Consider the following 16,174-nt stretch of genomic DNA (forward strand, 5'->3'; position numbering starts at 1 on the left):
GTGTGTGAATTCAGTTCAGGAGGTGTAAAAATGCAATCTGTGAGAAATTAAGCCTCGCGCTGGAAGAGTGAAACAATTCACCTCCATCTGTTCCAAAGGCCTGGAACATGATATTGGAGACGACAGGTGTCTAAATGTTTATTAAGCGCGTCTGTGTCTTTGAGTTTTGACCCGCACTAATTGAATTTAAACAAACCTTCACTTCAGGAGGCGGCACGAACACAGTGCGCGCCTTGGCGGTAACATTTCAAACGTTTCTGCCCCGTGAGAACAAACGCAACGGCGTATTATTTAACGTATTACTTCATTCGTCCGTTATGGGCTTCATGGGAAATGTTCTAAAAAATCTCCGACACCAGTATCTTTGAAATGCCAAACTTGTCTCAATTGCTGGCTACATTTCGGGGACAGTTCATTAGGTGCACCAGCGCAATCTCAGAGCTGAATTAAAAAGTTTGGAGCCTCTGCAAATACTGTCGATCAAAGTTTCATGCTGGAGGATTTTGAGTCCAACTGTGGTATTAATCAGCGCATGAAAACGAACGGAGATCTTTCCTTCAAGTCAATAACTAATGACCCGCATCTTCCCTTGTTTAACGGTCAGCTTAACCTCGACCCGCACGTAGCCCCGCCCCCTCGCCCCCCCCTGCCGCGGAAGGTGTGACGTTTCACGCGGATTTGTTGCCAATTTGATGCATCGCGGCGTAGAAAGTCAATGAAATAACGAGGGGGCAAATTCATTAAGCGTGTGTAAATAAAACACTTCTCAAGATTCATGGGGATGTTCACGTGGTGCATAATCATGCCTCCGTCTGCTCATCTCGCTGCGGCATAAAACATTTCATCTGGGAGGAACTCTTTCTGTCGTTGGACCCTCTACCCCCCCCCCCCCCCCCAATTTCTCCATCTTCCTCCCTTGATCTCGCTCCGTGGCTGCCAGAAGCCACAATCATAAAATTATTAAAATGCTGTTTGGCTGCCATTAATCAGCGGCGGCGATAAATCCTCACGCGGGAAGTGACGGCGCATTAGTCACAAACCTCTCGGCCCTGACAGACACGCGGTAATGAGCCGCAAAAACGGCGCGGGTCAATCATAAACTCATCAAATGCGTCATTTAATTTCTCCATTTGGACAAACACAATTTGTTTATGAGAGAGATATCAGGTGTTGTGGAATGAGCGACGGCGCTGAAATGGCCGGCGCATTAATCAGAGCTTGATTACGCGCGACTCTGCGGTTGTTTATCCTAATTTCATTCATTTCCATCAACAAAGCAAACACGGGCGAACGCAGCCATTAGCCGTGGTCGGGGATGGCACAATTACAGCCCAGCCATTAAATAAAGTGATGATGAATGGGCCAATACAAACTAAAACAAAGGCGGTTTTATTACTTCAATTGCATGTGAGCCTTCGTCTTCCTGTTTGGCTGTCTCTCGCTGTAAACAAAAACGGACTAACTGCGTGAGGGAGACACAAATGAGATTTAAAAACTCAAATCTACTACGTTGACTAGTACTCCGCGATATCGATTCGGATGTGGTTTGTGATATTTGTGGAAAAACGGTAAGGAGTTACGGCAACATAATAAACATCTCAGGTTAAACTACAACACAAAATTATACAGAGCAACATGTGACAAAATAGTCATGGTGGACAGTAATTACAACTAATTAACTTACAAGGTAAAATATTTTTTTTAAAAGTATTTATTTATTTAATTTAAATCGACTCTCATGTACCTGCAGTTTTACATCGTCGTAGATTAAAAAAAATCAATATATTATACAAAAATGTTTGTTGAGTTTTTTTCCCCTCCTTGTTATTTGTGGAAATCACATATTGCATGTTAATCAGCATTATTTGAAAAAATTACACAATGCATTGCAATGGACGTCAATTAAATATATAAATATATAATAAGAGATATTCGCTATTGGCCGGTTGGGCCCCTCTTCCCCGCGACCAACTTGTTCAATTATTATAATAACTACACCTAAAAAAAACTTAAAAACAACCCGTTCTGTATTGCACCAAAAAGTTAAACACAACTGAACTTGACTCAGGCAGTAATTCTTTGATAATCGCTGCACTATGGCATCGGGAGTCCAAACATCCTTATGTGGCTAGAACCAACTCACACATAATGGACAGATGCGCCAATGTAAAAAGACAGCTGGTGGAAAGATGTACATGTGTACGAGTTCTTGTCAAGATGTATCGGTAGTTTTTAACGTGGTGATCTTTCAATCGCAGCACATCACTCCGGCTAGCCCTGCCCACGATATAGTGCTGAATAAATAAATTTGCCTTGCCATATGTCGTTAACATGATCAACTCCGTCCCTTCTCATCTCTCGCAGTGTGCAGCCGGCATCTCTCTCCCTGAGCGCACGCCAGCAATCCATGCTAATTAAATTACTTAGCAAAGTTTACTTAACAGGAAATAAACGCTTAGCAAAATTTAAGGCGGTTGCAAATTTGCTTTCATTCCACTTCAGTGCCGACGCTCGTTTTAGGCTCGTCTGCAAATAATTAGCGTGTGCATTTGCATCAAAATCGTTTATACCATATGTTGCAAAATTATGGAAAGCCGTAAATTAAAATAAATAAATAAATCCTTTTTTTTTTCTGTTATGGAAATGTCTACATGTTGAGAGACAGGCGGGGGAGAAGGAGGAGGAGGAAGAGATGCCACCATGTGTCTCTAAACACTGACAAGGATGGGGGGGGCTGAAATAACTCCGTTTGCATTGGAACTCACTCGGAGTGATGCGTTTTAAGAGCTCACCAGATGCTGTTTGAAATCTGCCCACATAAGAAAAACAAAGACGTGCTTCACAGCGGCCGACACTCAATGGCTGACATGCTCCCTCTAGTACGGCGTGTCTACGGCACTAGCCAAGGAGACTCGGATACAAATTTGACGAGTTTGTGATACACGGATTACCCTATGATGAAAACGTACTTAGATGTAGTCGGCACAGGGATAGGGCGTTACTGCTTTAGAGTGCCTCATTGTTTTGACGCAAAAAGGCCCCGCAAGAACCCAGTGGGATATATTTCGGTCACTGTGAATATATATTTGCAGCTCAAACATGTCATTTATGTGTAGGCATGAAAAACATGTGCATTCAGCGGATACACACATCATTTGAGAGCAGAGAGAATAGCTTGATTTTTCATTATTTCGTTATTTTCAATCATTCCAATTTGGGAAGGTTGTTAAAAACAATTTTCTGTGGCGCACCAAATTTATAAGATCTATAAGTGTTTTTAAAACATATGTAATTGATATTTTGCATTGCGATGTTTAAAATTTAAAAAGTTTCCATATTACTACTAACTATTTTAGATACAATATTTAATTTCAACAAAAAAATAATTTAATCCATCCAAAGCTCAGCATGTTTTTTTTTTTTTTTCTTTTTTATAAAGTCAGCATTTTTGAAGGCCTTCTTACATAAGATTTTTTTCCCCGACGTTTAAGTGCTTATTGCTACGGATCCGCCATTAATACATGCTACGGCCTGAGGCGAAAGCACAGAAAGATGCAGGGTGTCATCACCCTGTTGCAAAAGGATGTTGCTTTATTATAGCCATAAAACAAAGCCCACAAAAATCAATTGGACATAAACCTTTGATCCAGCCAGGCCAGTCCACCCTGTCATTAATAGTCTCGCTTTTAGACTGGAAGGCATATTCCTTATTGGCGTGAGGAGTCAATTGTTCTCCAGCCTTCTCATCTCCAGGTCAGACGCCTCTTCCACCAGAGTCAACTGGTAAAAGCTTATTCAGGTATTTGAGGGCTTATGAAACTGTGTGAGCCATAATTAAGACTGTTGACTGGAACAATGAGGTAATGGCACATAAATCCATCTGATCAATGGTTACAGAGTCTAAATTACAGGACACCCTCCTGAGCTATTATCCTCTCAAAGGACAAGAGGACACGGATACACGCACTAATAGCATCCAGGGGATTTCTGTTGTTGTCTGAATTCCAAAGAATTCCGCTGACAAGACATAATTGGCCAGAACTGTAATAAATAAAGACAATTTTCTAACAAAAATCCCAATAAACCCAAAAGGTGTTGGTGCAAACTAGCAATCAATGTGCAGTTACACAAAGTACAACAGGTCATCCAGATGTATTGCGCTATAATTGTGTGAGTGTGTTGGGAGGGGGGGGGGGGGGGGGAATGAAGGTCAACATCGGCTAGTGGTTCAATTAGTCATGAGTGACACGAGCAAGTGGTGCTGGGACCAGACGAATTAAGAAGCGCAAAATGTCTGATGAGTGTTATTATCCAAACAAATACTCGGCAGCATTCCAGAGATGATCGAGTATAAGAGCCAGGTGATAATTACGCTGGGAAGAAAGAGAGAAGGTACAAGAGTGTGCAAAGAGGCTTGAGAAATAAAATTGAAAAAAAAAAAAGATACATAAAAAAAAAAAAAGGAGGTGCTCTCAGCATCCTTATTAGGTCTTACTCTGGCAGAACAAAGGACGGCAGCCTCCTAAATGTGGCGCATTAGCCCTTGAGTTCCAGAGGGGGTAAGGTGACACCCCTCCATGTATGTGGTCTGTTCACCATACATCTGTCAGGGCCTAAGGGGGTGGGCTGAGCTGCTGCGAGCGAGCGAGCGAGCGAGCGAGGGAGGGAGGGAGGGAGGCACTGTGCTGACCGTAGAGTAAAGCACACAAGTGTAGAGCTCAGGAACCCCTGCTGGGACTGAGCGCTATTTGCTGTGAATGAATTAGTCCGATTGCACGATGATGCTAAAACGCTTGGCTGCTGATCCGCCTTTGCATCTATACGGCTGTCACTCAATTGTGATTCTCCACCGATAAAACGCTAACAAATATAAATAAATCGGAATTAATCAATTAGATTCATCTGTGTCGTAGAAGTTCAAACGTAAAATGATGAGAATTACCACAAAAACACAAACGTGGACTAGCTTAGTGCTAACACTCAAGCTACAGCTACTTGAAGTGGCGTGTAAACGTATGACCGCTATGTTCAGTCATGACGTTATGGGAAAGCACTCGATGCCAACATTCCACTTGAGCACAGCGTAATTACATTTGGCAGCCGATTCAGAGACATGAAGCCATTTCAAGTCAAAAGAAGTTCTTAGTGTTATTAAAGGCTCATAAAAACAAGTGGTCCAAATTGCACTCGCTCCTTAACGACTTCAGACAGGTGTCAAGAGTAGACAAACCAGCGTGGAAGTTAATTCAGACCACTGAGCCCCTGCCAAGTTCAAGCCTCTGATGAGAGCTTAAGGACTGTTTGTTTTTGCTGCTGTCAAAGGTTCAAATGGGGAGAGGACGCAGGTTTTGATGACCCCTTGGCCTCCGGGCCCCGCGGTGGGTGTTCTGCAAACACTCTCCTATTGACGCACGGATAAGGAGAGGCCCTCTGCCGCGGCCTCCCTCGTACAGCGCTCGCGCTCATTTGAGTGGAAACGGACAGCGCTCTCAAAAGAGGCGAGAACTGAGCGAGAGGCTGAAAAGAAAACGGTACAATAACGTGTGCGGGGCTGCCGTGTGCGTTTGCCAAGTGTGTAGCCGTGCACTTTGCAGGGTGACTACATTAGCATTCGATACGAAACTTGGCTTTGTTGATGGTGTTCAGAACAAATTAAGTTATTCAGAGCAAACGGCGAGGTTAATAATAAGCAAAAATAATGAGGGATGGATGGGCGGATGGAGGGATGGATGGATGATGGAGGGATGATGGATGGAGGGAGGGAGGGAGGGAGGGATGGATGGATGGATGGATGGATGGATGGATGGATGGATGGATGGATGGATGGATGGATGGATGGATGGATGGATGGATGGACGGGTGTTTGGGTGGGTGTTTTTTGTTTGGGTGGGTGTTTTTTTGGATGGATGGATAGATGGAGGATGATGGATGGAGGGATGGATGGAGCTAGATATAGAGTGAGACATAGCTAGATAGCTAGAGAGCTAAATAGCTAGATACATGGATTGGTAGATGGATAGCTAGTCACACGTGGGTATTAGTTTATATGCACATACGTGTATTTCATATGTAGGCCAAGCAGGAAGTGACCCATAAACATATCCATCCAGCTCTTTCATTGGGAGCCAGTGATGCCCTCCTCCTCGTAATCCACATAGACTGTCACTCTAGTAACACACATGGACCCACACTCATACACACTTAAAGCCCCCAGTGGGCGCTAAGCAGGCCAGCGGGCCAGCCGAGGGGGCTCATTACAGGGCCGCAGAGCCCCCCGACACAAAGGCCTTATCCGCTTTAGCCACAGGATGATCTGCTCTCTACTGACTAGAGAGAGTCCATAGACGGACAAAAGGCGGGCGGGGGACGGGAGGAGGGTAGAGGAGAGCCGCGGGCTTCAAGGATGTCAGGAGACCCCGGGAGAGAAAGCCTGGCGGGCGCTCACAGAGGAATGGAGGGGAAGGAGGAGGCGGCTTAAGCTCCACGGCTACGTCAGGACATTAACATTCACACAACCTCCCAACATCTGCTGCCTACTGCTCGCCCTCCATCCCTCCCCGTTTCCATGTCTGCCCGAGACCGGAACAAAGACAGGGAGGTAAGAATAAAGTTATCGAACAAGCTTTAATTGACCAGTTGGGTTTTTACGGAAGGTCCGATGGATCCAGATGAAGAACATTATTGAATTATCAAAATAATGATCACAAAATGTGATGGTCGATTAGTTGTCGATTAATCGATGAACCTCCACTCAATTGTTGACTTACATGTCACAGAACTTGCACCTCACATTCACTTCTAATGTAAGAATCCAATTTTTTATTATCCTATTACTCGATTAATCAATGGGATAATCAGTAGCACAAAAGCTAGCATGAAAAGCAAGGAAGCTAGCATGAAAAGAACGGCCTTAGACTTGGGACTTCCAACGGCACCCCAACGTTCCACAATTGTATAGCGTCAAATAAAAATATATATATGCTGTATTTGTCAGATGGTCAAAAGCTCCCCAAAAAGTTGCCGGACAAAGACAGCTGTTGCTCAGCAACCTCCAGTTAGCCATAAGCTTGCGTGTTCGCTATGTGAGTACAAAAGTACATTTGATTCGTACGGTACATGATGTACGGACGCCTACGTCTTTCATATATTTCCCGTCGTGAAATTAAAGCAGTGCTACGCCGTGTGTGGGTACATGACCGTAAACAAGAAGACATCTTTCCATGCGGTCGATCTCTGCCTGTCGCACGTGGCTCGCAAATTGGAGCCGGAATATACGCGGCGACGTGTGAATTATATTCTGCGAGGTGTGTTTGAAATCAAACCGCTGTAAATATTGGCCCGGCAACGCTCAAAACTATCATATCTCTTACCTGCAGCCTGGAGGACCATCTGCATTCGAACCTTAGCCTGTTCTGCTGGCGTCTGTAGGGGAGAAAAACAAGACATGAGTGATTCAAAAATCTTACACTATAGTGGAGTGCAAAAAAAAAAAAAATTGTCCAACCCCTGCTCTGCACATCACCATCCGTACCAATAATCCAGCAAGAGCACAGAGACGTGTCACAAAGGCCCGTTCATGACAGCCCAGACAAGCCCCAAGCCCACACAACTTTTATCGATGTAATCTACTTGGAAAGCTGCTGGCTCCCCCTTGGCGCCGCTAGATTTTACCCAAGACCGTCTTTAACCGCGACCATTAGCGCCAACGCTCCCTTAAACTGTCCTCGCCGAGTACCAGGGGACAACTTCTGCCCTGTTGCCAGTGGCGCCTGTTAGAGTGGAGAAAATAAAAATCATACTTGTGGAAAGGGAAAAAAAATAAATAAATACAGGCACATCCTGGACACACAAGGGAGGATCAATAAGGAGGAGATGAAGAGAAATTTCGAGAGAGAAAACAAAAAGGTATTTTAACAAGTCTTGGGAGAGTGGGATGAGAGGGCACAGAGCACATTTGAAAAAAGATCACAGCCGCTGCGCACTTCCTATTGGCTCCCCCGTATGTTAGCGGGTTCGAGTGAGTGAGGGGAGGGAGAGGGGGGGCGGCGTTTGTGCTTTGACAGTCGTGTTGGGAGACGCAGTCCCCGCCGCCCTGCCTTCAACCTCGCCGTAATACCAATATCGCCGCTATTAGATTTGAGGATCTTAATTGTCAAGGAAGAATGATGGGAAGGATTGTGAGTGGAGCCATTAAAAAAAACGGAAAAAAAAAGGCGGAGGAGTGCTCTTTTTTGGTGCGATGGCACAGCGGCCCTCGTTACCAAGCGGCGGCGGAAACTGTGTGTAGGATTAGAGAGAAATTAAATGCTAATGGGGATGGGATCTGAAACCGCTGCCTGGGAGCATCATTTAGACGGCGGGGCCGTGGTGTTGCTGACAGGCACCCCCCCCTCCCCCCTCTGCTCTCTTCCTCCCACCTTCTCCTCCTACATAGACAACCAAGCTCTTCTTCCCACTACTTTCCCTCCCGGCACCCCACCTCCTGCTCAGCCACAGGGAGAAAAAAAAAAAATCGGATTTATCAAACTGTAAACTTGTCACTTTGTAAAAACGTCACTTTCCGGCGGCGGGGAAATATAATGACCCGCTTTAATGCAGCCATGTCAGGCTGCAGGATCCGACACGCAGCGCACATTAAGGCACACTTAATGTGGTGTGTGTGTGTGTGTGTGTGTGTGTGTGTGTGTGTGTGTGTGTGTGTGTGTGTGTGTGTGTGTGTGTGTGTGTGTGTCCCCTGTAGCAGGTGACATTGCGCATCACACTCGGCGTTGACGGGCGCTGCTCGACAGCTGAAATTACCAATTGCTATTATGCCTGGGAAAAGGAAGGATTGAATTCTTCAAACACACACACACAAACGGTGGCCCAGTTCAATCTATCAATTCCCCTTGACTTTTTTTTTTTTGCCTCAAGAAGCAAAAATAAGACATTTCAAAACTTAGCAAGGCAGATTACGATCAAATTACCATAACAAGTACAGTAAAAGGTACTCAGATGTCCAATAACTAAGAGAACAAAATGCCGCCAAGATACACGTGGTATTAGCATGTTGCACTCTGACACATTGTTTCTCCGTAATTCACGCGTGCGTGCCCTCCTCCTCTGTGCGTAATTCATTAGTAAACAATAAAGAGGCGTTAATTGTGCTCCCCAGAGGCAGATGTCTGAGCGAAAGAGAAAGAGAGGCAGCTAAAGTGGCGGCCTCCTCAATTAGAAAACAAACACGAGAAGTGTTGTGCGGAGGTTGAAATAGATCACATGTGAGACGTAAAACACACACAGAAGCTGAGAAATAAATATTGTTGAAGTGGGGACTGTGAGTTGGGCAACAATTTGGAATTGCATTGTACTGAATGTACAATATGGAAAAAAATGACAGGTAATTTTAAATCTACAATCAAGACCATACGATCCCTTAAAATACATGAAATTAATGTCAATTTTGTATTCTTGTTTCTAGTTCCTGATTGTAAAACGACCACAAGAGGACAGCCAATATTGGTATCGGCCGTCGTCGCGAGTACCGATACTTTGTAATAAGGCTGGTATCGGTATTCACTAGGGGTGCAAATCGCGGGTTTTGTAACGATACGATATCATATCGATACAAAGAACCACGATACGATATTTGCCGATATCTTAAAGCCTGCTGTGATTCATTCACGATACATCACGATATAGTGCTCTACGATCGATATAGAACAATATCCTGATTTATAACAATTCATACGCAAAATCAACAAGGTACTGCAAACTCTTTATTTAGGAAATTACAAAGTGCTTCCAAACGAATGACTTGAAGCCCAAAGGGGAGCGAATTTCCTCGTCTTCTTGGACACTAGCCATAGCACCAGCCCAGGAGCCGCGTAGTTGTCGGCTCCCCTTTCACGCGCCTGCTCTGCTCACAACACAATACGCCGCGCACTGCTCCCGGAAAGAGGAAGCCAGCAACAATGAACTGGATTTCAAAATAAAGTCGTGTCTAATGTCCGAGGTCAAAAACGGGCGATATAGATCGATGTTTACGTTTAGCATCGATGCCAACAAATCGTAGAGCATTATATCGATTAATCGATGTGTATCGATGAATCGTTACACCCCTAGTATTCACCCATTCTTAGTCCTAACTTTGACCATAAAATACATTTTGTTTCAGATGTACCTCGCACATCTCACTAACTAATTAAATTCTAGTGTATTGTATTGTTTTGGCTCCTGACAATTTTTCATTAGCTCATCGGGGATTTCCTAACTGTGTGTAAATTGACATGTGCAAATGTGATGGATAAGAGCAAGTCAATAAAAAAAAATAAAAATAAAAAGGCGATGATTGGCCTTGGCAGAGGTCCTCACAAATGCTTTAGGAAGAAAGCTTACTGAATCCATTTCTGCTTCACCGCTCTTTGGCGCTTTTGTCCATCTGCCGACCCGGCATGCCTTGCTTTGTCTGGTCAGCCTCGGGCCTAATAATAACAATAATAGCCTCTCGGAGCAGCTCTCCATTATAAATAGATGACGTTTCGTTATGCACGGCGTAGCATTGTTTTTACCCGGCCGAGCGAGGCTTATTTATTTGGCTAATGGCTCGTGTTTATCTTCGACTAATGGGACAGACGTGGGGCACTTAGGCTCAACAAAGTAAGTCCGTCAACACTACGGTAAGGTCGGCCAGCGCGAGTTGGCCGGACTTCCTCCTCCCTCGTGCTGGGGCGAGAGCTCGGACCCTGAGTCATGCATGAATAATTGAAATGGAGCCTGAGTGGTAATGCTGGTATTAACAGAACTGGCGCGGCATCTTCTTAGAGAAGAACAATTACAATTTTGATTGGGTGTTCCCTGTCTGCTGAGTTGATTACTAAAATACAACAAAAGAGACTAGTTAAACCAACAATTACAAACCAATGATGGGAAATTCTGTTTTGAAAGTCAAGTGGGACAGATTGCGTTGGTATGACGATATGCTCATCGCGTAAATATGTGACATCAATCTTAAAGGTCCGCCGTCGTTACCATTACTTCTATATTGCGACTGCTTATTGACAGAAAATAATGGTCCGCACGCCCCATCTACTATATGTCTTTATAGTGGAGTTGCTACTCAATAGTCATCTCATTATATAGCACAGTCTTCCTCCGCCTCGTCCCCGACAAACAGATATACGCCGTAGCCAAAAGAGGACAGCAGAAAACAGAGCTCCAAGAAAATGTAATATTTCCGTTTTTAATATCAAGGTCTATATGATCAGGGCAGATATGGGTTCCATGGCAATATGCTTATTTAGATATTTTATAGGGGGAGGGGGGTCTGCCTATCAGTGTTGGAGGTGGGGGGGGTTCATCGTATATGAAAAATAATGTTGTGTATGGCTATACTTTTATATATATTGTCAATATGGCATCGGGGCTCTTTTACAATGTGCCATACTTCAGGCCTGGGCTAACAGCATTTTATGGCCCGCCGGCAGTTCATCTTCATGTCTCAGGCAGGCAGGAGCGGTGCATAATAATGTCGTTTCCTGCCACCAAATGCTATTTCACGGGCCGGGCCTCATTTCTCAAACTTCACCACTTTTACAATTTCCCAAACTTTTATTCCCGTCATTATTACCAACAAGATTTCATTAGGTATTTAGAATGTAAACAAGTCTGAGTAATGACGCTCTCCCGCCCGTGACCCCCCCCCCCCCCCCGAATAGTTCCATCCTCTGATCGCCCTGCCGCACACACACCAACACACACGTTGACACACAACGGCAACAAAGTGCGGTTTACGAACCCACCGCTACATGACGAGTACGAATATATGCGCTTGTAAAGCGCTACAAACAAGATGCAACTCAAAGGAGTGTGTGCACATGCATGTAGATGCTCTTGACAAAGGCGGGAGGGGGGTGGGGGAGGGCGTTACACTCAACTCACATAAATCATGTAGAAGAAAAATGAGCAAATCTGCGGGCTAACTCATCTCCTCTCCATCCGGAGAAAATGAAATTCACGGGAATACCTATCAAAACTGCAATCATCCAGAGATAATATCTTCTTTGGTCTATCTGCACTTTCCGATTTAATTTCCTCCATGCCCTTGACATCCAGCGATAGCATTAAGATGAAGCACATACAGTAAAGGGAGTAGTTCGCAACACTTTTTGATATATGACACCGCCGCGCCTAATGTAATGTCATCATTTGGAAATTAATGCAATCGTTCTTTTGTTTAGGGTTTTTTTCGGTTGGGAGGGGGCGAGGGGGGGACGCTAACGATGATGAAGGCGGATCGTGGGTGCGTACATGCAAAGGAGAAGCGAGTCGTGTTTGTGTGTCGTGCTGTGACGCCTTTCCCGCTTGTGTGCCAGAATGACATGCAATTACATGCGGGTCTGGCGGGGGGAGTAGGGGGGTCACTCAAATTACTCCATCATTTAGCCGCAGTGTACGGATGAGAAAACCCAGCCACCACCTCATGCTCGCCCCCCCCCCCCCCATGCCACATCAAATATCATGAAATCATTAGCGTGATAAACATGGAAATCTGTTTACTGATTAGCAACAGCCAGTCCCTTCCTCATCTCTGTTATCCCTCTAGAACTGCCTTTTCCTCTGGGAAGACATTCACAGGGAAGGAAACCAACCCAAAAAAAAATTGGATTCCCCCAAACTTTTTGAACGAGGGGTCACATTAAGTGAGTAGCCAGGTTGGATTCCCTCAAGGGGTCGGTGCCTCCTGCAGCTGCCCGTCGCTGTCCGTCATCAGGACAACCGGGTTACCAGTCTCACTAAACTCTTCAACTCACTGAGGGACGCCGTCGAGCACGGCTCAAGTCGACCGGGTGCGAGAAATGAAGTTACGATTTGTTGACCGATGTTATAACGATACGGCGGAACCTCTTGGGAAACAGTAATTCTGTAAATTGAAAACGACTTTGTAATAGTTGCATGACTTGATAAAAAAAAATAAAAAAAAGGAATGTGTCAGGTATAATTTGTTTTCCTTGCAAGAGATTGTATCGCATTTTGTTCCCCTTTCAGCTCGCCTGTTGGAGTTTTTTTAAAGCATTTCTTTTGTAGGTGTAAAATGTTTTTAACCTTGGAGGCGGTTTGTGCTCTTGTCTCAGAATACTTTCTTCCTACCAACAACTCGTCCATTTCCTCTTGCATGCGTCCGCTGGCAGCGTGCCCGGCGGAAAGCCTTCGCAGATCCGCAAAAGCGAATCTGCGAAGGCCGAGTCGTAACGTTATCGATAAAGCCGCTTTTCCTTCCGTTTCATTCCCTAAACGGCACGGACTGATTAGCGGCTGCGGGGCTGCCTCTTTAGCGACGACGTTTCTTCTTCTTCTGAGCAGAGCAAAGCATCATTGGGAGTCATACTCGAGTTCTCTCGCCTCGCCGCTTGTGTACAAAAGCGGCGTAGCTAAACGCGATGCACTGGGAGCAATTATTTTCATTCGTTTTACTCTTTGTTCTCTCGCGTTCGCGCCGTCTGCCGAGATACGACAACAAAACGCACGACAACAACAAATGTCTTCACATGCAAATTACCTAACGGCGGCGACTATTTTCTCAGGAATAAAATTGTATTCATAGAGTTCCAATGAACAGCAAATACGGAATATAAATAATACGGAATTCATTTCATTGACAGGGGTTCTGTCCCGAATGACATTGGCCATTCGGGAAAATCCAAGCATTTCCCCAAAATGGCTTAAAAAGTGCAATCAGTCAAATAATATTTTGCACACACAAATTAATTTGGGCAAAATCAATGCTAAAATAGCATCTTACTAAAATGATGAACAAGAGAAACTAACCCTAACCCTAACCAACCAGGGTCTTTACTCTCCATCAAGTGTCTTGGGTGTCATTTGTTTTATTACACGGTATAATTGACTTCTCTTCAAGCTTCTGTGGCGGGAATTCTGAAATGTTAATAAAACCTTGGCTTCAAACAACTCACTCCTCAAAATCATTAAGAAAACGTCTATCTGAAGAATGAAAGAGGAAGAGAAAATGATCAAAACCAAGACATGCTGAACTATTTAAACATTTTGGACGGCGTTCAAATCCCCGAACATTTTGGAAAGCCGTCCTAAAAAAAAAAAAAAAAAAAGGCTGCTATTAAGAAGAAAGCTCAAACAATACAGATTGATAAATAAAAGAGAGTGATGGTTTTATTCCAACAGTTTCAAGACAGGCATCTAAAAGAATAATATGTCTCAGCCTTAGTTGAGTTGACGCGCTCATCTGGAGAGCAGTACATCAGCAGAGAGCCATAAATGCCTGTTTGGAAATCTGCTGGGATGTTTATGCGAGCGGCTGAGGGGGAACAACATTTTGAACACTTCTACAAGTCTTCCTCGGGAGGGGGGGGGGAACATACTCGGTTATTTACTGTTCCCGGCCCCCGAATCGTAATCAAGAGCGTCGAGCTCCCCGGGCGACCGAACGCCGGGGTGCAATCTCCCTATAAGCATAAACACAGCCATAAATTCAAACGTGCCCGCCGCGGTCGCGGGGGTTGAATTCCTCGAGACGTTTTTTTTTTTTTTTGCACTGAAATATACGGCGATAAAGAAACGGATGTGTGCTTTCATCACAGTGTGTGTAAAGTTAAAATGCAATGTAATGTTAAAAATATATTCGGGTGTATAAAAGCCAACGCCTGCGAGGAAGCGATGATGCTGCTGCTGCTGTTGCATGTTATCTTTCTTATCAGATTAGACAGACTCGAAAGTTAAGATCTCTACCTTTACAAAAAAAATTACAATCATGGACACGATTAACTAAACACTGCCATATTTCCTCCATTGACTGTAATCCATTATAATTGTCTCATTTGTTTTGAACTGTTGCAGTGGTAGAAGAACCGCACAAGATTGTTTTTATTTGATGGTTTTGGTTACAACATTTGTATTTTGGAAGTTTTTTTTTTTGTTTTTATTGTCTTCATCATGTGAATGAAAACAAATTACAACAATAATGGTCTTCGTAATACTTTGAACTACCCCTCAGTAACTCCATATTAAGTTTTTTTTTTTTTAAGTAGCTTCAAGATACTGTACTCATTTAGTCTAAGTGCATCTTGTGCGCTGAAGGCTCACTTCCTATTGCTATATACAAAATGATTAATAATGTTAATGCATGTGACCCTTTTCTCTTGAATTATTCACGTTACCTTTTTATGGAGTACTGCATTATTGGATAGCTAACATACATTCCCATCCACTTGTTCAGATCTGCTCTCTGTATCTTGCTTATAGGTTGAGATTTATTAAGGAATTTGAAACTTTATGCATTCAGGTCTAAGCTTAATGCGATACACTTACGTCCGCTCAGAGTCGAAGTCGGAAGATGCGTATTAACCTCAACATGCATTGTTTGGGTTTTGAAAACAGATGTGTCAACGATTGTTCATCATTAGCCGCATTGCATTGCAGTTAATAAAAGCCGCTCGCTCGAAAACCGCTAAGCTCGAATATCATTGTCGCAATTTCAGGGTCATTTGCGTAGTGTGGTTTTAGTATGCAGGGGGCCGGGGCGTGCGACATCCGCCGAGAACCAGGACCCTCGCTGACCCCCGTCTATAATTCATCCTGTGGAATAAGGGGCCAAAAGGAAAGCCACCCAAAAAGAGGAGCGGGAACCTTTTCGCTTTGTTGCATGGCACCGTGACCTCGTATTAAAGCGAGGTAGAAAGAAAGCCGAGAAATGGACATTAAATTTGAAGGTTTTGTCCCGTGAGATCGTTTTGAGCGGGCTCTCGCCTTTATTGCTGTGTGAAGCCCGAGTGTGTGCGCATGAAGACACTACATGAAGACATTGCAATGTGTGTGTTATCAAATAGAACTTACCAGATGTTCCAATCCAAGTTTCATGCTCACGGTATCCCTGCAAGACAAAAGCACATTGACAAACTGTAAGTAAAGTTCACTCGCATAAAATGATGACATTTTTCCTTTCGATGATTCAGATGCAATGAACAGCGCCTCTGCTGGATGCAGGCAAGTACTGCACTCTATTGTCATATCAGTATTAGTTTTTGAGTAATTATTAATTACATTAAAAAATATGTCTGATAAACAGTGTATGCCGTGGAATGGCAAGTTGAGAAATCGTGTGCGTGTGGGAGGTTGGGGAAGGGAAAGGCAAATTGGCAGTAAATAATAGATGCAATTTTGG

General features: G+C 44.1%; 1 protein-coding gene across 2 annotated transcripts in view; it reads right to left on the reverse strand.

The window, feature by feature from the left end:
* rsrc1 (arginine/serine-rich coiled-coil 1) overlaps nt 1–16,174 on the reverse strand; it is a 69,552-nt gene that overhangs the window by 27,049 nt on the left and 26,329 nt on the right. For both annotated transcript variants that reach the window (XM_037268072.1, XM_037268069.1), the window contains exons 5-6: nt 15,847–15,883; nt 7,371–7,422 (exon numbers count right to left, since the gene is read on the reverse strand). In XM_037268072.1, the coding sequence (XP_037123967.1) occupies nt 7,371–7,422; nt 15,847–15,883 (89 nt within the window). The remainder of the gene's footprint in view (nt 1–7,370; nt 7,423–15,846; nt 15,884–16,174) is intronic.

Source organism: Syngnathus acus, chromosome 13 (assembly GCF_901709675.1).
Source record: "Syngnathus acus chromosome 13, fSynAcu1.2, whole genome shotgun sequence".
In the NCBI taxonomy this organism is placed as follows: Eukaryota; Metazoa; Chordata; class Actinopteri; order Syngnathiformes; family Syngnathidae; genus Syngnathus; species Syngnathus acus.